General features: G+C 36.3%; 3 protein-coding genes across 3 annotated transcripts; all 3 read right to left on the bottom strand.

Moving 5' to 3' along the window:
- Positions 1-626: 626 nt before the first annotated feature.
- On the bottom strand, positions 627-1,862 carry LOC122094833 (probable F-box protein At4g22030). The gene has a single exon (XM_042665426.1). The coding sequence runs from the start codon at positions 1,860-1,862 to the stop codon at positions 627-629; it is 1,236 nt and encodes a 411-aa protein (XP_042521360.1).
- A 6,484-nt stretch (positions 1,863-8,346) lies between these two features.
- LOC122094832 (probable F-box protein At4g22030) lies at positions 8,347-9,396 on the bottom strand. The gene is given in 1 exon segment (XM_042665425.1): positions 8,347-9,396. A coding segment is annotated over 1 exon segment (1,050 nt).
- Positions 9,397-14,000: 4,604 nt separating this feature from the next.
- On the bottom strand, positions 14,001-15,393 carry LOC122056990 (probable F-box protein At4g22030). Its single transcript, XM_042618966.1, has one exon. It carries the CDS (start codon positions 15,291-15,293, stop codon positions 14,022-14,024), a length of 1,272 nt encoding a protein of 423 aa, XP_042474900.1. The 5' UTR covers positions 15,294-15,393; the 3' UTR covers positions 14,001-14,021.
- Positions 15,394-23,930: the final 8,537 nt, after the last annotated feature.

The raw sequence follows: 23,930 nt of genomic DNA, 5'->3' as shown, positions 1-23,930 counted from the left end.
TTAAGAGATGGAAATTGAAGCTATTAACCCATACAAGTTTTATAAACAAGGAACAAGTTTTAGCTCAAACCCAATTCTTAGGGCTTAACTGACATGGTTTAGAAGAAACTGATGAATTCACATAATGAGGAGACCCATTATATATATATATATATATTATTTTGGGTTTTATTAACCATACAACTAAGGAAAAGATTATACAATGGTTCTACTGAACTCGCAGGGCGACTTGACTGTTCTATTTGAAAATAAAAAATAAAGAGTTCTAATTCTCCATTTTTTTTTTTTTTTAAATTGCCAGCATGATAAGAACCTTGAGCATTACCTAGGCTTGGCATCATGATTCATGACTGCGAAAAGATGTATAAATAAAGGGAGAGGGTTGTCTAAGCAAGCAAGGTACTCGATCTTCATCCTCTCACATTTTTCGTTAATTTTTATTTTTTTTTAACAAGAAAAAGATATATAATAATCCAATTATATTGTTGATCCTTATTCCTTAGAGCTCAATGAATGAAACAACAAAAATTACAATAATTTGGTCATTTGATGTTAGTTAATTAGTTAATTACACAAAATAATAAAGAATGGAACTATGAAAGTAGAAGATGAGAAAAGGTTAGAACTCAGAAGAGTTTGCTTGCAAACTCATCGCTACCCTCTTCATCTCTACTTCTACTAAAAGAAGAGGCATGAGATGTAAGATCCCTGAGCTCCGATAGACTTCTCCCTAACTGCATAGCCACCTTCAATTCGAAGGACTGTCCATTCTCTCTTCTCTCCACATCTTTTTGATTTAAGGTAGCCTCAATGGATTCCTCCAAGAGTTTAAAGAAGCCAGCAGAATTCCTATACATCTCGAAAACCATTCCAACCTGCCCACCATGCTCCAACGTGTTCACCAAACTCGCTAGTGCTCCCGCAGCTACACTCACCGCCAAGGCCACACCCCCATGATGAGAAGGAGATAATGAACCCACAAATGCTGACCCAACTGCAGCGACACCTGCTAGTAGTGGCCCTGAAATAGCTAAAATTTTGTTAATTTTCAACACCAACTTCCCCAATCTCTTGTATTCTGCAGCATCCTTTCTCTTCATTACCCTAATTATCTCTCTCATATCCTCCTCCAGCTTCTCACTCCACCCGTTCCCAAGAATATTCCTTTTTCGTTCTTGTGGTGATGAAGGTGATGAAGGTGGAGATGATGGTGAAGAAGTTGAAGGCCACCACACAGTGGGCTCCACCGTTTCGGGGAACTTGTCGAGCATGACTCCTAGTAAGGGAAGAGGGTAGGCCTTGTCGAGGGCCAAGACCTTCTCCATGGTATCCTTCACATACTTTGAAGTAGGATTTTTTCCAATGGCAAGGGTTGTTTGGATCTCCCTGTGGAGCTGCTTGAACAACCTTGCAGCGTTACGTTGCTCTTCCGCTAGTTGGGAGGGCTGGATCTTGTTCATCACCACCATCATCCCTGCGGCGGCAGAGAACAAAAGAGAAGAAGATAGGTTGAGAACTGGAAAAGGGAGAAAGTTTGTAGTTGTTGCAGCAGAAAGAGCAGCCATGGCTGCGGCGGTGAGGGTGATGGTGTTGACTGAGGTGAGGAGGAGGGTGTTCCAGTTGTCCCGTTGCTCTCCGATGTTGGTATGCATTTCTACTCTGTCGGCCACCGCATCTGCAATTAAGTATAGCTTAGAGATGGAGGTGGTAGTAGACAGTGTAGAGTCCTCTTCTTCTTTCATGGTGGTGGTGGACCTTGTGTTGGTATATTGACCTGACATGCTTAATAATCCATCGACCATGTTTCTGTTGGTGTTCTTCAGTTGAACCGTTCCAAGTTTTGGGGCATGGAGTGTAGCCATGATTCTTCTCTTAGAAGAGGAGGAAGGAGAAGAAGAAGAAGAAGAGAGCAGGGACGAAGCATGTAAAGAAGCCATATCTTGGGTTTTCTTTGAGGAATTTTTTTTTTCTGGTAACCTTCTTTGAGGGCTTGAGGTGCTTATTATTTTGAATTTAGGATACAAACTACCACAGAGTCATCTTGCATATTTATACCTTTTGATATAGAGAGAGTATTGGTCTTTTGCTGACCAGGTTAATGGTTTGACCATTTGAAGAGCTTAATTGACTGCTTCAATTGGAACGATTCTATGTTTGATCTTTTGAATTGAAAAAGCATTTCCCCAGGAGATTAGATCAACTGCTGGTAAGATCACTTGATTGTATCACTTTCTATTAAATATTTATTTTATTTTTTATCATTAAAAGATGAGAAGGGGTATATTTGAAAATAAAATAATCAATATTGGATGTTGATTTATACGATCAGGTGATTGTATGAACAATTGATTTTTTTTTTTTTTATCAACTTGGTCATCTTTAGGTATTGAAGGTTCTTTCTTATTCTTATTACACCATGATTTTCAGCCATTGGATTAAAATCAAAGATGATTGATGCAAACTGCTCAATCAGAACAGAACAACGATGGTATAGAGATTCCGCTGGTGAAGGAAAACTATTCTCATTACAAAACATGACCAAACAGATTCTTTGTTTTACCATTTCTTACACGCTAACGTGGTCTGAGGAGTACTTATAAGAGAAGTTTTAGACTGGCCCACCTAGGACTTAGGTTATTTATTAGGTTCCTTATTCAGGAAAATGTTAAACCCAATCCGTGTCCATACGTTTGGGCTTGTAGTCTACAATCTAATACAAATGGCTTCATTGATGACGGGGCCAAAAAAAAAAAAAAAAAAACTCAGTTCTAGAACATCACAGAACGTGGAACATGTCCACACCGTTTTAAAAGTTGAGAGGCCAATCACCTCTTACGTGGACAGAGGCGCCAGAACCCCAAAAGGTTGAATATGTTTTGGTCTATGATCTACGCTGCACGCTATGATTCTGTCCCCAGTCCCCACCCTTAAACTTCTGATTTTTTTGCCTCAATCAATCATGATCATTATATTAGGACAAAAAAAAAAACATTATATCACAAGAAAAGTCTTTAGGAAAGGATTTAATTTAAGATATCGGTGTATCGATGCTGCCAATACTTATACATATTGAATTGTATCAATTTAGATCGGTCAAAAAATTTACATTTTATTTATTGATGCCAACAATATGTCAGAATTGTAGTCAATATAGTTGATCCGATAGCCACACCTTAATATATTTCTCCAAGTGGCTCCATTGGAGAACTCAAACTTTTTTGTTTGATTAACAAAACAATTTTATTGTTTTCAACTAATTTAGTAGTGTTTGTTTAAAACATAATTTGAAAATTAAGTTTTGATTTGGGTGAATCACCCAAGCCTAGTTTATATATATAAAAAAAAAAAGAAATTGATCAAGAGTCATGTAGATTCGCCTAGGTTTAAGAGATGACCAGACAAGTTTGAGTTGGTTCTATTTGACTCGGTTATTTTGTTCAAGTAACTTGAAAATCATTGAGTCAATTTTTTTTTTTTTTTTTTATTGAGACATATTATTCATAAAGCATAAGTTTGGTTTACAACTAAACAAAACCCTATAACATTTTTTTAGACTTCAATATTAACCCATTTTTTTCTTCTCACTATGAAGCAACAATAGCCTTAGTCTCTCCTCACTTGGAGAAGGAGATGAAGTAGAAAGATATGAGGAAAAAGAAAATGACAAATTCTGACCTGGTTTGACTTGCCTGACTCCAAGTTTTGAAAAGGGCGAGTTGAGCTAAAAGAAACCTAGTTTTCTGACTATGATTTAAAGTGGAAAAAACTCATTTACAAGGTCTAGTGTTGAGAGGACCCTCAACATGGTTAATTGACAGATGATATAGGTATTACAACTATTGGACATAACGGAAAATGATCTAGATAGTCAAAGCGTCCAACTTTCAAGCTCAAATTCAATCTAATACCCCAAGTGTGTCCATGCACGCTCTAAATTTACAGACTAGAAGAAATGTCATCTTTAACAATAGAAAATTTTTCATTTTCATGGCTGAAAATAATACCACCACCAAAAACCATTGTTAAAAGAAATTTTTCCTATAATGATAATTTTTTTACCACTGCTATAACTCTCCTGTCATCCCAGAGTTTTTTAAACTTTATTTTGCTATGTGGCAAATTCCATTGATAGACTGAAATTTGATATGCCAGTAAGTTATTAGACCTAACTAGATCAGTCGACTCTTATTTAGGTTAAAAAGTTCCTCACTGAAACAAATATGAACAATATAACATATCAACTACTCCATATATTAGTAATCCATTAACCTCTTTGTACTTTGGGACGAGCTTCTAGCTCAATGGCAAGCAGCCAGGTAGTTTAGGTCTAGCTTAAGTCTAGGGAAGGTCATGTTGATTTGACCTTTCATACCCGCACACCTTCTTAAAAAAATAGTAGTAGTAGAGTATTGCAATAACTGTGGCCCAGAGGACTTCCTTGCTAGACCCTTCATGGGTCTTGTTTGACCCCTCCATAAATTGGTGTATAAACTATAAAGCATTATTTTGTAAACTCCATTTAGCAAGGTTTTTTTTTTTGGTTGAACATTTAGCAAGGTAGAGAGCTTCATTGTTGCACATACAATTGATATAATTAAATAAATATGATTGAAATTAATTTAACTAATTCTACGAACTCTATATCCAACAAAATACCTTTTCCTACATTAACAGATTAAGCGACTCCCATTAGGATGGTGTGGTGAAATTTTTTTGTTGTTACTTGTAAGAGAGAAGGAGCCAGTAAAGACACATAAGCTCGCTTGCAATAACAGTGATATTATATCAAGTTTCTAATTTCTAGCATAGATCATGGTATGGTGGGACCTTTTTCTATTTTTTCTTAACTTTTTCAGAGAAAAAACTCCAATCCGATCCTAATGAACCCATTACGGATGCTAAGAAAAATAGGGATCAAGACAATGGAAACAATGCATGGGCTGCATCTGGTTACAAAGGAAATGAAATGAAATAAAACAAAATGGAGGTGTTTTAAATATTACTCAAATTGGGTTAGTAACTATTATTATTTTGTAATCAAATTCTTTGAATTTATATAAAAATCAAAGAATTCATTTGAAAATTTTGAATTACCACATTTGGTATGAGTTTAAGGTTGTTACATAATCATGATATTAGAGAAATTTTTATTTTCTTTTTAAACTAATTTTACTTGTAATCAAGTAGAGCCGAAAGTATTTCACCCAAAAAAAAAAAATCCTAGGTTTTTAGTCTTTTAAAAATAATTCAAAAATAACTTTTTGGATTCCATTTCTTTGACTGCCTTTAGGGATTACAGTTACTTGGCTAGAACCGGGATAGCAGCCAATTTTTTTTTTCATAGTAGAATGCAGTTTCTTAGGAGGTCATTGGTTTGACTTTTTTTTTAAAAGTCGCATGTGGTACTCTTAGGTAGTTGGATCAATAAATAAACAAATAAATATAAAAAAAATTAAAAAATATATAGAAATTTAAAAATGATGTAGTCTGATCTTTAGATATATCTCCATGATCAAGTTGATGTCTGATCTATAGATTAAGGTTGACATTGGTGTAGTTGAGTTCACATCCATGATCCATCTCATCACTATGAAGTCCAATGATTAAAAATGAGAGTAAAGAAAGAGGTATGACCCAGAAGTTAAGTTATTATTATTATTATGGGTTTCGCTAACCTCACAAAAAGGGAGAAGGTATTTCCAATGATATTACTAACAGTTCAATTCGAAATAAAAGCTATTTCTTCGAAGAATTTTGACAGAATCTTGAGAATCATGTCCCCACTTAGGCAATAGGCATCATCATGATTTGAAAGAGAACATTCTCGTACGTTCCTGGCCTGTGGATTTAGAATCTACTTTTTCTCTCTTCGTTTAATAAATTCTATATCCACGTGAACCTGATCCTTTTTCGATTCACGAATATTGCTTCTAAATAGGAATGGATGAATAAAAATTAATTTTCAAACAAATGAGATTTGCTGCAGAAATGCTGTTCATCAAGAATCTCGTTGATGAAAGAAAGAATAGAAATTACAATCTAATCATTTGATGTTAGTTAATTAGCTAATTAGCTAAATTAGAACTCAGAAGAGTTTGCTTCCAAACTCATCACTACCGGCCTCTTCACAGAAGATGGCATGAGATGCAAGATACCTGTAATGACCCCAAATCCGGTCTAGGAGTTTGGTCGTTGGTGATCCAAGATCAATTTCATTTTAGGGAATGAACCGGTATGTATTTCCACAAACCATGGGAATAAACAAAATAAAATAAATACAAAGATGCAATTAATTCATAGAAAAGTACAGTGGAAGTCTTAAATGTTAAATAACAAAATAAAAGACACTTCCCCCATAGGAATGTTTAAAAGGAAATGACATTAAAGGTCTATCAGTCTTACTAAAGAGTTTAAAGAAAAACTAAAGAAAAATAGGATCATAAAAAAAAAACTAGAAATAGCCTCCACCCAAGTCAAAACCACCCTCATCCTTGCTAGACCATAGATATACAATAGGCTCCTCATCTCCCTCTTCATGATTTTCAATTCCATCATCTGAAATATTGTAAGGGGTAAGCTTTTGGGGAAGCTTAGTAAATGGCGGAAAACACAATTTACACAAGTTTAAAAAAAAAAAACAAAAGAAATAAGTTTTCTTTTTTAGATGAAATGTGAACTATTATTAAAATAAAAGAAAATCTAACAAGTCAATCAAACAATAATAGATATCACAAATCATGATTAATGAAATTTTAACACCACAGTCCCATACTGTACTATGGCTCACACCGAACTGTGACCTTGATCGATGTGTAAACTCATTCACATAATTCATAATCTCAATAATTGTTTCAACATATGGGAAGGGAATGTGCCCCCGTACCGAACTACGACTCACATCGTACTATGACCTTGATCCACATCCATCCCATATGCAAGATATTACAATCACACCATTGGTTTTTATAAGGCATAAAACACACTCTATCGTCCCGTACCGTACTACGGCTCACACCGTACTATGACCTTGATAATAGTGAGATTTTTGCACAAAATGCACTCAATGATAGCATACATCATCCAAAAATCCACATGAGGATATAATGTAACAATCACAAATCCAAAAAGAAAAAGAAATACATATAAATCAAAATTTATAGTATGCTTTCATTTATTAAACGTGAAATGCAAAACCCAATAAAGAGATAAATTCCATAAGAAAATAAATTTACAATTCTAAAGAAAGAATAAATCATTTAATATATAACCATACAACTTAATTTTTATACCACATGTTAATAATTATATAAAAAGAAACCCATGTGTAGAGAGTGAATTAAACAACTTACCGCTTCACAGAAAGCCAAGAAAAAGAACGTTTAGATATAAGGTCTTGAAACGAACGTCTCCCTCCTAATTAAATGAATCTAAGGGAAGAGGTTGGACCTTTCTTCTTCTTCTTCTTCTTTCTCTTCTTCTCTTTCTCACTTGTATCACCAAGAGAGGGGAAAAAGATGAAGGTCTCTTTCTCTCTCTCTCTCTCTCTCTCTCTCTCTCTCTCTCTCTCTCTCTCTTTTTCAAAATCTGCAGCCTTGTGAAAGGCTACCACCTACCCTCTTCTCTTTTTATTTTCCAAGCTCTCTTCCTAATTCACAGAAGGAATAAAATCTTTAAGGGCCAATCAGCATTCTCCTTTATCAATTTGCTTAGCAAGGCTAAGAGGAGATGCCAAAAGTATTGCCCATTTGCCCCCTTGATTATACAATTTGTCCCCCCTTGATTTGAGTCTTATAAGGAAATGAAAGATGATAATCAATTTACCCCTTGATTAGACAATTTATCCCCCTTGGTTTGAATCTCACAAGGAAGGGAAAAAATACATCACTAAATTAATATAATTAAAATGATAGTAATCTATGTGTCAAATCATAATTGCATGAATTTGAATAATTAGCATAATAGGTAAGGTGGTTTGAAAATCAACCATAAATATATAAACCAAATAAGGAAATAATGTGAGGTGGGGAGATAAAATACAATATTTAATATGGTTTATAATAGACAATAATGATAAGGCAAATTAAAAGTTTCTATAAGTGATCGACAACCAAAAAGGCAGTTATGCCTCACCACATAATTACCATAAAAGGTATGAATCTACAAAAGGAAATTTGCAAATTCAAAAACATTTAAAAACTTAGCAAAACTAGAGTGGTGATAAGGCCAAAGAATCTTGAACTTTGGTCAACAAGTCTACATTTGACTGCCACTTCATCCATTACAAACATTGACTTTGACTACCCTGTCATTAGCTGACTCATCACTTCAGGTCAGTGTTCGACTAAATCAGAGAAAAATCTGGGTATTACAATACCTAAGCTCCAATAAGCTTCTCCCCAAGTTCAAAGCCACCTTCAATTTAAAGGACTGTCCATTCTTTCTCCTCTCCACATCTTTTTGGTTCAAGTTAGCCTCAATAGATTCCTCCAAGAGTTTAAAGAAGCCAGCACAATTCCTATACATCTCGAAAACCATTCCAACCTGCCCTCCATGCTCCAAAGTGTTCACCACACTCGCTAATGCTCCTGTAGCAACACTCACCGCCAAGGCCAGATCACACCCATCAGTAGAAGGAGATGATCCCACAAAGGCAGACCCAATTGCAGCCATTCCTGCTAGTAAAGGCCCTGAAACAGCTAAAATTCTGTTTATTTTCAACACCAACTTATCTAGTTTCATCTATTCCGCAGCATCCTTTCTCTTCAGAACCCCAACTATCTGTCTCAGCTCCTCCTCCAGCTTCTCACTCCACCCATTCCCAAGAATCCGTTTTTTCTCTTCTTGTGGTGATGAAGGTGAAGAAGGTGAAGGTGGTGAAGGTGGAGATGATGGTGAAGAAGGAGAAGGCCACCAGCAAGCGGGCTCAACCTTTGCGGGGAACTTGTCGAGCATGGCTCCAAGTAAGGGAAAAGGGTAGGCTCTGTCGAGGGCCAAGACCTTCTTCATGGCAACCATCACATCCCTTGGCGTAGGGTTTTTCTCAATCGTAAGGGTTGTTTGGATCTCCCTATGGTGCTGTTTGAACAGCTTTGCTGCATTACGTTGCTCTTCGGCGAGTTGGGAGGGCTGGAGCTTGTTCATCACCACCATCAGTCCTGTGGCGGCAGTGAACAAGAGAGAGGAAGATAGGTTGAGAGGTGGGAAAGGGAGAAAGGTTGTAGCAGTAGTAGTAGTTGTTGTTGCAGCAGAGAGAGCAGCCATGGCGGTGCCGGTGAGGGTGATAGTGTTGATGGAGGTGAGGAGGAGGGTGTTCCAGTTGTCACGTTGCTCTCCGATGTTGGTGTGCATCTCTACTCTATCGGCCACCGTGTCTGCAATTATGTATAGGTGAGACATAAAGGTGGGTATACTTGGTGGTGGACCTGCTTTTGTTGGTGGTGGTGGTAGTAGTTGTTGTGTAATGGCCTTCTAATCTTAATAATTCCTCCCCCATATTGCTGGTAGTGTTCTTGAGTCGAACTGTATCAAGTTTGGGGGCGTGGAGTATAGCCATGATTATTCCTCTTCTCTCACAGGAAGAAGAAGAAGAAGCAGCAGCTTGGAAAGATGCCATCTTTGGATACTCCTCTTTAAGGTGGTTATTGAAGGAGGAGAGCGTACTTAGTAGCCGTGTCTGGCGAAGGAAGTTAGAACAAAGTACCGAGCCATCTTGCACATTTATAATTCATTAGAGAGAGAGAGAGAGAGAGAGAGAGAGAGAGAGAGAGACTAATGGTCCTTGAGTGACCGGGACCAATGATTGACCATTTGAAGGGTTTGATTGACTGCTTCGGTTCACACGATTTTATATTATAAACTTTCCTTCTTGCTACTAGCAATTAGGAAAATGGAATCTTGAGAGTATGTTGAAAAATTCCATCTTAGGAGGATATTTTATGTTTTATAATAATCAATTTTTTTAAATCATCTAATTCTCATAATAGGAGATAGATCTTTACCACAAGAGGAGATAGATATATCATTTTATTGGAATGAGGAGAGAAGAAGAGTCATCGTCATGGGGAGACGATAATTAAGCCTTTTTTTTATTAAAAATTTAATCACATGGCAAATGTCTTGCCTTAAACTTGATAAGAAAGCAGTGGAGTTAAAAATCATAGATTTGCTGCATTATTTGACTAATTTCTAAAATCTAAAGATCAATTCTAAGATTTTTGAGACTGATTTCAGCCGATGCAACAGAAACTATTTCAATCCTTGTTCACTAAAAGCATTTAGTAGGAATCTTCAGTGAAGTAAATTTGAGAAATTGCAGTCACATCTTAAGGTGTCAATTTGAGAGTGGAAAAATTATTTAATTATTATTATTATTTCTTACACTCTTCCATGGTCTAAGGAATTCTAATTGTGAGGTGTGTTTGGATTGGACCACGGGCTTTGATTTATTTTATCAAAATCTTAAGCCAAATTCTGTTCATATGTTTTCACACCTAAATACCTAATCTCATGTACCACACAAGATGCTTGGGCTTAGAGTGGAGAATAGATTCCAAAAGGCTGCCTGGCAGTGAAGGCCTGAAAAACAATATTTCTATTTAATTTTGGGAAAATTACGGTTAAACTAACTTCATTGATGATGTGGCTAAAAAAATAAACCTTGATTCAGTTCTGGAAAATTCGCTAACGTGCGTCATACCCAATCCATTTAGAAATGGAGATGTCAATGGAAAATCACCTCTTGGATGGGCTTAGCGTCGGGCCGTCGGTGCCACCACGACATGAAATAGACTCCAATTTTAATATATCAAAAATTTTCAATTAAAAAAAAATCAATTTTAAATTATGAAAAGACATTAAAATGATTTTTTTTTATAGAACATTATTATGAAAAACCAATCTTCCGTGCATCTTTGTCTCATTCTTTTGATTTCCAAGGTCAGGAAGTCTGGAGACTCTAGAGTCTGAGCCGAAACCATTGAAGAATTGACAAGAAATAAAATGAAATGAAAAAAAAAAAAAGGAGAGATAAAAATATATCTCAAACATTGTATCATGATTTAAAATAAAAAAATTATGATGCAATGATTGACTTATTTTTTTATCTCTCTCATCAAATTCAATTTATTTGTTGATAATTCTCTGAATCGAATCTAATTAAATAGTACTGATAAATCAGAAACTATACTGTTTAACATAATTATGATTCATGATTGAGGCAAGAAATTATTCAAACCTCTTGAAAAGTTCCCAATGTTGACAATGGAAGATATTTTCCAACGACCTCTCATATCAAAGAACATTTATCCTTTGTTATAATACATTTTTGCATTTTTGTAATTAAGGGAGAGATTCTCAATAGTTTGGAAACACGAGAGGGATATAGAACTCATAATTTTGAGGATATTTCAGATATTTCCGATGCACCAAGCCATGATGTCCTATATTTTCTAAGTGGATCCTACCAAAGATTAAATTCGTGTATCCTCAACTTGAATTGAATTAGATATTAAATGTGCATAGGAAAGAGTCTACGTGGTCTGTAAGTGACCATGTTATTGAGTGGTCCTAGAATTTTTTTTTTTTTCTTTCCCTTTTGAATACTAGTGGGGCTTGAACACAATCATCAAGCCATGATCCAGGCACCAGGTCCAAATGTCCATAAAACTCTTCAACTTAGTCATTGAATCAATATATATTTTTGTTAATAACAGAAAGTTTAGTTCTATAGGTGACATTTTGAATTCCGTTAATAATAAGCAACTTTTAATTTTTAAAAGGGGTGGAGGGGGCTCTTGACGATTATTCAAAGATCTAGAAGAATGTGAATCAAATTTAAATTTTAGAGAGGGTTCCCAGCATCAACACAGGGGGCCAGTGAACACAAAAGTGGAAGTATCAATAGCAGCTAAATTTTCTTGCCATGGGTCCAGGGCAGTCGTTTCGCCCCCTTGTGTCTAGGTGCAAGGATATGTTGCCTTTCAGGCCTCTTTTTTCCTTTTAAATTTAGAGCAAAACTAACTAATTTGGTTTGGATATAATTGCAGGCAATATTTATTATTAGGTCACTTCCAATCTAATTTCATTCATGTATGGATGACTAGGTAAGTTTCATATCCTCAGGATCTTATCTATTGAGTTTCATTTTATCTATGTTTCTATCACAATATGTTCATTGGCTTTGGAGACTGGCTTTGCGGCACGCATGCTAAATTCTATGTAAATTTTTTTTTACTTTCATTAGGTCACCTCTAATATGTACATAATCCAAGGGAGAAGGTTCTCTAAGCCTAAGGTACACATTTCATCTCCTCAAATGTATTATTTTATTAATATTTTAAGAGAAAGAGAAACAATGATTTAAGAGGATGTAGAGTGTTTGTGAATCCTCTGTAAAGCGCTACAGAGGACCTGATCCATGTAAAATACCTTGCCTGCTTAGAGAACCTTTTCCATCATAAAATCATAATTATAATAGGTCAATGAAGGACATTTTCTTCATCAATTTCTTCGTTGATTGATGATATATCATGCTTGATACCTAGAGTGACATTTTATATAATTATGCTAACTTTTGCATGGTAGTGCAATTGGACAATGGAGAGTACTCTTATATCCGGCCCATCTTCTTCATTTTTGTGTATTATACTCGAAAAATATATTACGAGTATATTACAATGCATATGCTTGATTTAATATATTTGAATAGCATATTTAATATATGAAAGTCCAATCTAATCTGATGGACCAATTTGCCTAACACTTTTTTTGTCCGCAACTTGACACGAATCCAATCTTTGATCTGATCAAATTTGATTGGAGTCATAGTTTATTTATGGATCTATACACTATCTACGTGGTTTTTTCATCTACTAAACTGATAGTGATTGTCGAACAATGAACTGTGTCTCTTCCAAGTCAACTGCACTAACCCTTTAAGATTAAAAACACATAAGGCAATCATTGTATCACGAATTCATGATGATGAGATAATTGATTTACATGTCTTTCTCTCTCATTAAATTTATTTTTTTAAATAGTTTTTTCTTTTCATTTCTTGGCAACCAAACATACCACACCTCAAACCATGGATTCAAGTATCAGTATCGTATCGGCCGTATCAGTCTCAGCTGAGATCGATCTTGATCCTTGATCGATCCAGATCAATTACCTCTATCGTTTCAGGGGTAATTAATTAAAAAAAAAAAAAAAAAGCATACGTTTTTTCTGAAAACCAAAGAGCAAAAGTAGCCGATACCAACCAATCCTCTCCGATACCAATCTCGATCGGTAACTAAATCTTTGCCTCAAACTCAATATTTAAGGCTTGACTTTTGTTTAGAAGAAACATAGTTCTTCACATCCATCACAACCATGGATCTTTATTTACAGAGATCACAATGACGGCGTGCATTCTACGTCAAAAAGATTAAATCAAAGAGTAATTAAGCCAGACCCATACGTTTTTCCGTTTTTTTCTTGCGGGTTTTTTACACCTCACAAAAAAACGAGTAGATTTTTTCAATGGTTTTACTGACCTCGCAGGGTGCTTGACTGCCCCAAAATAAAATCTATTTCTTTGAAGAGATTTGACACAATCAAATTAAAGAACCTTGAGCACCACGTTCCCTTCTTGGGCATCACGTTCCCCTCTTGGGCATCATGATTCATGACTGCGACTAATTAAGGATTGATAAATATAAATTATTTTCCAAACAATTGATTGGCGCTTATCAAGATTCTTATAGAATATATATTTTTTTGGTAAACAAACATCTATTCATGAAAAAGAGTAAAACTCATAATTGTTGAATTATAAGATTCCATCAATAATGGAGTAGAAATAGATGAAGTCATCATGTTCGTAATAGATAGGACCTTTCTGGCTAAGGGGTCAGTTGCATAACTAGAAAGAATAGTTTTATTACAATATGATCATTTGATATTAGTTCTTTAATTAATTAACTAATTACATAAAGTAATTAAGAATTGAATAATGAAAATAGAAGATGATAAATTAGAACTCAGAAGAGTTTGCTTGCAAACTCGTCGCTGGCCTCTTCATCTCTACTTCTACTACTAGAATAAGAAGAAGAGGAGAAGGAGGCATGAGATGCAAGATCCCTGAGCTCTGATGGGCTTCTCCCCAAGTTCAGAGCCACCTTCAATTCAAAAGACTGTCCATTCTCTCTCCTCTCCACATCTTTCTGGTTTAAGGTAGCCTCAATAGATTCCTTCAAGAGCTTAAAGAAGCCAGCGGAATTCCTATATATCTCAAAAACCATTCCAACCTGCCCTCCATGCTCCAACGTGTTCACTACACTTGCTAGTGCTCCCGCAGCTACACTGACCCCCAAGGCCACACCCCCATGATGAGAAGGAGATGATGAACCCACAAAAGCAGACCCAACTGCAGCAACCCCTGCTAGTAGTGGCCCTGAAATAGCTAAAATTTTGTTAATTTTCAACACCAACTTCCCCAATCTCTTGTATTCTTCAGCATCCTTTTTCATAACCCTAACTATCTCTCTCATCTCCTCCTCCAGCTTCTCACTCCACCCATTATTATTATTCCAAAGAAACCCTTTTTTCTCTTGCTGTTCTTTTGGTGAAGGTGAAGGCCACCACACAGTGGGCTCCACCGTTTTGGGGAACTTGTCGAGCATGGCCCCTAGTAAGGGAAGAGGGTAGGCTCTGTCAAGGGCCAAGACCTTCTCCATGGTATCCTTCACATACTTTGAAGTAGGATTTTTTCCAATGGCAAGGGTTGTTTGGATCTCCCTATGGAGCTGCTTGAACAACCTTGCAGCGTTACGTTGCTCTTCCGCGAGTTGGGAGGGTTGGATCTTGTTCATCACCACCATCATCCCGGCGGCAGCAGTGAACAAGAGAGAGGAAGATAGGTTGAGAGGAAGAAAGGTTGTAGTTGTTGCAGTGGAAAGAGCAGCCATGGCTGCCGCGGTGAGGGTGATGGTATTGATGGAGGTGAGGAGGAGGGCGTTCCAGTTGTCCCGCTGCACTCCCATGTTGGTGTGCATTTCAACTCTGTCAGCCACCGCATCTGCTATTAGATATAGCTCAGAGATGGAGGTGGCAGTAGACACTTTAGAGTCCTCTTCGTCTCTCATGGTTGTGGATCTGCTACTTTCCACGCTGAAGAACCCCTCCACCATTTTTTGGATAGTGTTCTTCAATGGAACAGTTCCAAGTTTTGGGAATTGGAGGGTAGACATGATTCTTCTCTTAGAAACAGAAGAAGCAGAAGAGTGTAAGAGGGAAGCATGTAAAGATGCCATGTTGGGATTTCTTTGAGTTGCTTATTACTTTTTGAATCAAACGATAAAGAGTACTTAGTAGCTGTGGCTGAGGGAAGGAATGAAATTGGTACAAATTGCAGAGGCATCTTGCACATTTATCTATGCCTTTTGAGTGGGAGAGAGACTTTGGTCTTTAAACTGACCAGGTCCTAGATTGACCATTTAAAGGGTTTAATTGACCGCTTCAATTCGAATAATTTTCTTACGTACGTTTCATTGCTTGAATTGAAAGTTATTCGATTGATCAGTTCACTTCATGTGATTTTAGATCTACCGTTTTTTATGGAAGAGCGTTTCCGAAAAGGCATGGTGGCCCCTATGCCCATGACTTAAAAGGACTCAGTATGAGGAATGGGCTAGTTAAGGCTGATATCGGCCTTATACTTGATGACAGCAGTGGAATTAAAAATCATAGATTTGCTGTGTTATTTCTAAAAACTGAAGATCAAATTCTAAGATTCTTGAGACTGATTTCATCCGATTCAACAGAAACTAATTCGATCCTTGTTCACTAAAAGCATTTAGTAGGAATCTCCAGTGAACTAAATTTAGAAATTGCAGTCACATCTTAAGGTGTCAATTTGAGAGTGGAAAAATTATTTAATTACTATTATTATTTCGCACACTCTTCCATGGTCTAAGGAATTCTAATTGTGAGGTGTGTTTGGATTGGACCACGGGCTTCTGTTCATATGTTTTCACACCTAAATACCTAATCTCATGTACCACACAAGATGCTTGGGCTTAGAGTGGAGAATAGATTCCAAAAGGCTGCCTGGCAGTGAAGGCCTGAAAAACAATATTCCTATTTAATTTTGGAAAAATTACGGTTAAACTAACTTCATTGATGACGTGGCTAAAATAATAAACCTTGATTCAGTTATGGAAAATTCGCTAACACCTCTTGGATGGGCTTAGCGTCGGGCCGTCGGTGCCGCCACAACATGAAATGGAGATGTCAATGAATCAATAAATGATTCCAAATATAACCATTATTTAAAATGTGAACATGTCTTTACTTTTTAGAAATGGAGATGTCAATAGCAAATCACCTCTTGGATGGGCTTAGTGTCGGGCCGTCGGTGCCGCCACAACATGAAACAGACTCCAATTTTAATATATCAAAAAATTTCAATTGAAAAAAAAAATCAATTTTAAATTATAAAAAACCAATTAAAATGATTTAAACCCAATCCATTTAGAAATGGAGATGTCAATGGCAAATCACCTCTTGGATGGGCTTAGCATCGGGCCGTCAGTGCCGCCACAACATGAAACAGACTCCAATTTTAATATATCAAAAATTTTCAATTGAAAAAAAAAATCAATTTTAAATTATAAAAAACCATTAAAATGATTTTTTTAATAGAACATTATTATGAAAAACCAATCTTCCATGCATCTTTGTCTCATTCTTTTGATTTCCAAGGTCAGGAAGTCTGGAGACTCTAGAGTCTGAACCGAAACCATTGAAGAATTGGCAACAAATGAAATGAAAAAAAAAAAATTGTATCATGATCATTAAAAAAAAAAAAAAAATTATGATGCAGTTATTGACTTATTTGTTTATCTCTCTCGTCAAATTCAATTTATTTGTTTACAATACTTTGAATCGAATCAAATTAAATCGTACTGATAAATCAGAGAATACACTGTTTAACACCATTATTATTCATGATCGAGGCAGGAAATTATTCATACCTCTTGGAAAGTTCCCAATGTTGATAATGCAAGATATTCCAATGACCTCTCATATCAAAGAACATTTTTCCTTTGTTATAATACATTTTTGTATTTTTGTAATTAAGGGAGAGATTCTCAATAGTTTGGAAATACGAGAGGGATATAGAACTCATAATTTTGAGGGTGTTTCAGATATTTCCGATGCACCAAGCCATGATGTCCTATATTTTCTAAGTGGATCCTACCTAAGATTAAATTCGTGTATCCTCAACTTGAATCGAATTAGACATTAAATGTGGATAGGAAAGAGTCTACGTGGTCTGTAAGTGACCAATATTAAGTTATTGAGTGGTCCTAGAAATTTTTTTTTTTTCTGGGTCTGTAAGTGACCTATATTAAGTTATTGAGTGGTCCTAGAATTTTTTTTTTTTTCTTTCCCTTTTCAAGACTAGTGGGGCTTGAACACAATCATCAAGCCATGACCCAGGCATCAGGTCTAAATGTACATAAAACTCTTCAATTTAGTCATTGAATCAATTTATATTTTTGTTAATAACATAAAGTTTAGTTCTATAGGTGACATTTTGAATTCCATTAATAATAAGCAACTTTTAATTTTTAAAAGGGGTGGGAGGGGGCTCTTGACGATTATTCAAAGATTTAGAAGAATGTGAATCAAATTTAAATTTTAGAGAGGGTTCCCAGCATCAACACAGGGGGCCAATGGACACAAACGTGGAAGTATCAATAGCGGCTAAATTTTCTTTCCATGGAGCCAGGGCGGTCGTTTCACCCCCTTGTGTTTAGGTGCAAGGATATGTTGCCTTTCAGGCCTCTTTTTTCCTTTTAAATTTAGAGTCAAAGCTAACTAATTTGGTTTGGATATAATTGCAGGCAATATTTGTTATTAGGTCACTTCCAATCTGATTTCTTTCATGTATGGACGACTAGGTAAGTTTCATATCCTCAGGATCTTATCTATTGAGTTTCATTTTATCTATGCTTCTATCACAATATGTTCATTGGCTTTGAAGACTAGCTTTGCGGCACGTAGGGGTGTCAACCAGTCGGGTTGGTCTGGTTTCGATTGGGCTTAATCGGGCTTGAAGACTTTCAAAGGCTACACTGTGCCCGCCCATTTAACTAATCAGGCTTAGTTATTGAAGACATGGTACGCTTTATATTCGGTTGGTCGGCCTCGGGCTATAATCGGGCTACCTTAATAGGGCTTTAGTCGGGCATTAATCGGGCTACGGACATGTTTAATGTTAAACGGGCTTTAACCAGTTTTTAAACGGGCCCTCTTTAAAATGTGCTCTTATATTCCAGCCCACTCATATAATCCTAAAAAAATGACAATAAATCAATAAATTATTCCAAATATAATCATTATTTAAAATGTGAACATGTCTTTACTTTTTAGTTTTTACTCTTTAATTTGGGGGATAAAATAGGTATTCTACAATCATTAAAGGGTCAGACCAGGACGGTGCACAATAGGCCAGTCTCAATCGGGTGTTATTCGGTCGGTCTCGGTCGGATGCCCGACGGTCCAAGTAGCAAAATCGAGACCGATCATTTGTAAACGGGCCAGGCTCAAGCCCGACATGTTTAATAAATGGTCCGAACTGGGCTAGTCTATAAACGGTCGGTCCGAATCGGTGAAGGTGAAGGTGAAGGCCACCACATAGTGGGCTCCACCGTTTTGGGGAACTTGTCGAGCATGGGCCCTAGTAAGGGGAGGAGGAGGGTGTTCCAGTTGTCCTGCTGCTCTCCTATGTTGGTATGCATTTCAACTCTGTCAGCCACCGCATCTGCTATTAGATATAGCTCAGAGATGGAGGTGGCAGTGGACACTTTAGAGTCCTCTTCGTTTCTCATGGTCGTGGACCTGCTACTTTCCATGCTTAAGAATCACTCCACCATTTTTTGGGTAGTGTTCTTCAATGGAACAGTTCCAAGTTTTGGGACTTGGAGCGTAGACATGATTCTTCTCTTAGAAGAGAGCAAGAGGGAAGCATGTAAAGATGCCATGTTGGGATTTCTTTGAGTTGCTTATTACTTTTTGAATTAAACGATAAAGAGTACTTAGTAGCTGTGGCTGAGGGAAGGAATGAAATTGGTACAAATTGCAGAGGCATCTGGCACATTTATATATACCTTTTGAGAGGGAGAGACTTTGGTCTTTAAACTGACCAGGTCCTAGATTGACCATTTAAAGGGTTTAATTGACTGCTTCAATTCGAATAATTTTCTTACGTATGTTTCATTGTTTGGATTGAAAATTATTCGGATGATCAGCTCACATCATGTGATTTTAGATCTCCGAAAAGGCAGGGTGGCCCCTATGCCCATAAATTAAAAGGACTCAGTAAGAGGAATGGGATAGTTAAGGCTGATATTGGCCAGAAATACACCTGTTTTTAATTAAAAATATTTTTTTACTATTCTACCCTTTGTCCATATTGATTCATCGACAAGTATTAGCCAAGATTTGGGATCGATCAAGACCTATTCGTTACAATCCTAATTGATTCAATCCGATTCCTCATACCATGCCTATATCGGTGTGGAAGTCAATGGAAACGCATATGAAGCATCAACATGGATAGAATTTCCATCAATGAGGGGTGGAACAGTCATTTTGTCACCCTCTGTGTCTGGATGTAGGAGCTATGCTACGTTTTAGACCATTTTTTCCTTTGATTTATTTAGGGAGAGTGTTCTTTGAACAAGCAGGATACTCTACACCTTCTTATAATAATTTTTTTATTTAAAAAAATAATATAATAATCCTATGTGAGAGTACATGCAATATGGAACTCACAGAAATATTTTTTCGTTTATTTATTATTTTTTCTATCGTGATGACTGTGATTGATGCTTTCTAGCTATTGGGCTCTTAGATTATTTTTAGTTGGATGTCAGTCGTTAAATCATATGAAATAAGGTTTCTAGATCAAGGTCTTAAGTGCCTTGAAAGAATTGTTAAAGATTTGAGATTAATCAGGTTTTATTCCGCTTAAACTTAATAATTTTAAGCAAAAATGCTTCCTTTAGATTGCATACTTAGTTGTGTCATCATGGAAAAGTGATGTATAGCCAATCTAATCATTAGATATCAGGAAATGGTATAGATTAATTTTGCAAAAAGTTTCAAACTCAAATTCAATACTCGATCCTTCCATATAAAGTTTCAATCTCAAATTCAATATTCAATCTTTTCATGCAAAGTTTCAAAAAATTCAATCCTTGATCCTTCCATGCCAAGTTTCAAACCCAAATTCAATCCTTGATCTTTCCATGCAGTGGCATATGCCCTTTGTATAAATCAACCAATTGATTTCTTTTTTAAAAAAGAACTCATCCATGACACCGGAGAGAAGGTTTCTTCCCACACCCTCTCACATATTAAGATATGGGATCCACACTAATACCCTCACTCCTGAAACAAAATATGGGCCCCAACTGACTAAATTAGGAAGTAGTTCTTATCGTGCGTGAAAAGAAACTTGATCAAGTTATAAATTTTTATCTAAAAAAGTTTTCCCATACTGTGGGTGAAGGAAGGAATTACGTCTATTCTCCATTAACCGTAGGTGAAGGAAAAATGCTTCCATTTTTATTGACAAAACATGACCAACAAATTTCTTTGGTTTAACGTTTCTTGCAAGCTTATGTGGTCTCAGGAGGTATGTTTGGATTAGCCCAAGGATTTAGGTTTTTATTAGGTAGGCTCATTATTCAGCGAATCTAAGCCCAACCCTATCCATACTTTAGTACTCCTAATCTCATTTTTATTATAACTACATTGATGATGGAGGCAAAAAGAATAGCTCTGAATCTAAAACATATACGAAAATAGATCACTCGGATCCAGCTCCTGTCCATGGAGCCTAGGGATGTCATCACAGTCGTGGGATCACTCTCTGATCCCTAAGTTCTATAGAGAGAAATCACACTCCACTCAGCATACTCACCCCATTTATCAAATGGAGAGGCCAATTGCAATCACCTCCTCTCACCATGGAACATAGTCACACCACCCATACCACCTTTTAATTTACCAAATTAAGCATGTCATTTAGTGTGAAGCATGCAGTGATCCTTGACGCAGTGGCACACTGTAGTTATGTACTTACCTCCTTGCCTTACTATGGGATTTACCTTCATTAGGGGAAAAAAATGTGTACTATATTAAAAGGCAAAAAAGTAAGGTTATAAAATTTTTGATACCTTAAGAGATGTCAATAAGAAAATCCCTTTTAGTAAATTTAGCCAAATTGACAACATCAAGAAGGAAGGTGACTATTATGTATTTTGTCCACCTTAAGTACATGTGATAGATCCAAAATATATTAAAGCTGTTAAAAAATTTAGTTACCACATGAGAAATGCTAGATCAAAAGTATGTTTTCTTATTATGCTAGATAAAGGGTACTTTTCATAGCGAACCTTTTTTTTAAAGAGTAGAGACAAATTTTTGATGAAGCTACGCAAATAGTGTTTTTTTTTTTTTTTTTTTTTTCCTTTTTGCTAAAGATCATTGAAAAAAATTTGGGCAAGGATTGGGCATGTCACTCGCGTGCTGCATGCACCAATGAGAGCGTTGGACGAGGAGGCACAGGCAGGGCGTCTTTTTCAATACACATAAATATAATCCACCAATCAATGGAGAAAATGTAGCTAGAGACTGAATTCACTTTGACATCAGTCCAAAGCTATTTTGTAACTGTCGAGAAATAAACTCTTCATGACCAGCAATTGGGGACTCTCCATGAACTTTCATGTGAATGGTTACAGGAAGAACGTTGGTCACTCTATTAACAACTCCAAAGGCTAGTTGCCTCAACTGAATAAATGAAAGAACAACACTCAAAAGGAGACATGTCAATTTTCTTCATACTCGGAGCCCATACTTTGATTTTCCAAATTCACATTATTGTTTGCCTAGAATCTGACTTAGGTATTGAAGAGTCCTCTACCAAAGTCCCCTTCGTTCATCCCTTTTCTTTTGCCTCAACTCTGTGTGCAAATCAGCTTGTGCACATTTTTCTAGCAAAATTTTCCATAGAAGGGAGAGAATGAAGCATGTTAGATTACACAAGTTGGGCACATAATAGCATGTCCAATCATTTACCAAAAGGTATATTAAAATAGACAAAATAGGGATACATTATTAATGTCTAAGCATACCCGGACGTTAAACAAACCAAGGATCAAATATGTATATGACTCTCCTGCAATTACAGTTGTACCTAAAGAACAAAGAAACAAAAAGAAACTTGAGAAACCTAAATCTAGATCTACCAAACTCGCCAGGGTCAATAAAATCCGAATGATGGTTCATAAGGACCAATAAGGCAAAAAGGTGACACCAATGTTTTCTACCCACTTTAAGTACATGTCATAGATTCAAAGTCTTTTAAATATATTAAAAAATAATTGCCACATCATCTTCTTACGTGGCACAACAAAGTGATTTGTCCAAATTTTTATATTTAAGAAAAGTGTTAGGAAATTTTTCGTATGAAATTAGATTTTTTTTTTTTTTTGGGTGAGAAGAATCTAACCAATTTTTTGATAAATCAAGCTAGTAGAAAAATATATTAAGGGAGGAGGACCGTTGTCATGCTATGTGACCCTTGTACCAATAGGGGGTTCTAACGGGGATAGGATTTTCCATTTCATCAAAGGAAGTGGGGTAATTACTTCACCTTTCCTAGGTCTGGGCTTAGGCTTGCACCCTATTTTTCTTTTTTATATATTAAAATAGATAAAATAAGTATACATAATTAATGTCCAAAGATACTTGGATCTGAAACAAACCAAGAATCAAATTGATAGATTACTCATCTCCGGCATCATAATTAGCAACATAAACTACCTAAAAAACAAGGACATAAAATAGAACTTGAGAAAACGATATCTAGATCTGCCAAAAGCATCTCACATGACATCATTGTCGATGAAACTCAGATGATCATAACAAATGACAACCAAGGGTAAGCCACCTTCTTCATGAGGCATTGGCTAGAGGAAAGTTATGGAAATTTTTGCAAAAGATCACACAAGTAGGTTGAAGAGTTTGCCACGTCCTGGCTCAGAAGATACATAAAACATTAGCTAAAGTACAGGTTAAGATAATGAGTCCGGATCCTCTCCACAACGCTTAGACATCCAACCCAATCCATGGGGTGTGAGATGGGGTTGAGGGTTGATTTAGCGTAGTTATCAACACTTTTCTATCCAGCAAATTCTTGGCAAGGGTTCAAATTCAACAAATTAGAATAGAGAAACTATTTTCTTAGAAGAAAATTTTTTTGCACTGTGGGAGTAAGGAAAAGTACACCCATTTTTTATTTTATTTTTTTGCTAACGATGGATATCCAAGTCTTCAGCTTGACTAGTCCCACGGGTCCATACTGACCCCACAATCGTATGCACCGGGTCATACCAGGGTTGAATGAGAACCATTCAACTTTCGCTAAAAGTAGTGAAAAACACTAAACACTCCGGTGTGAATGGCCCAAGTTGTGCCTAGTGGGAATCGAACTTATGACGTCTGAGAAAGTACACCCATTTAGGATCAAATACAAAGTTGATAATACCTCTTTCATATTCCGATATCCTTTCAACACCATCTAAACGCCTCATCTCAAGGAAAATCATCCCTTTTTTTATTTATATTTGAACCTAGAGAAAAATTACTTTTCTTACAAACTTTTACCAATACCCCTATATTTTTACATGTGGGTTTAAAATTTTTTATTTTTAATTTTATACTTTTCAACACCCACATGTATGGAGGATTGCGGGAGGGTTCATGGGATTTGTAAGTTAAGCCCTTTGTAGAGTGTTATGTTTGTCTCAAATTCTTGACCCATTTCAAAAATGACCCACTTCAACATATTTTGGTGGCGATTCGAATGA

Source organism: Macadamia integrifolia, chromosome 12 (assembly GCF_013358625.1).
Source record: "Macadamia integrifolia cultivar HAES 741 chromosome 12, SCU_Mint_v3, whole genome shotgun sequence".
Lineage (NCBI taxonomy): Eukaryota > Viridiplantae > Streptophyta > Magnoliopsida > Proteales > Proteaceae > Macadamia > Macadamia integrifolia.
This window is presented reverse-complemented; position numbering and strand designations above follow the sequence as displayed.

What these genes read in the sequence shown, in the direction of transcription:
- LOC122056990 (XM_042618966.1), bottom strand. Translation starts at nt 15,293, where the DNA reads ATGGCATCTTTACATGCTTCCCTCTTACACTCTTCTGCTTCTTCTGTT.
- LOC122094833 (XM_042665426.1), bottom strand. Translation starts at nt 1,862, where the DNA reads ATGGCTACACTCCATGCCCCAAAACTTGGAACGGTTCAACTGAAGAAC.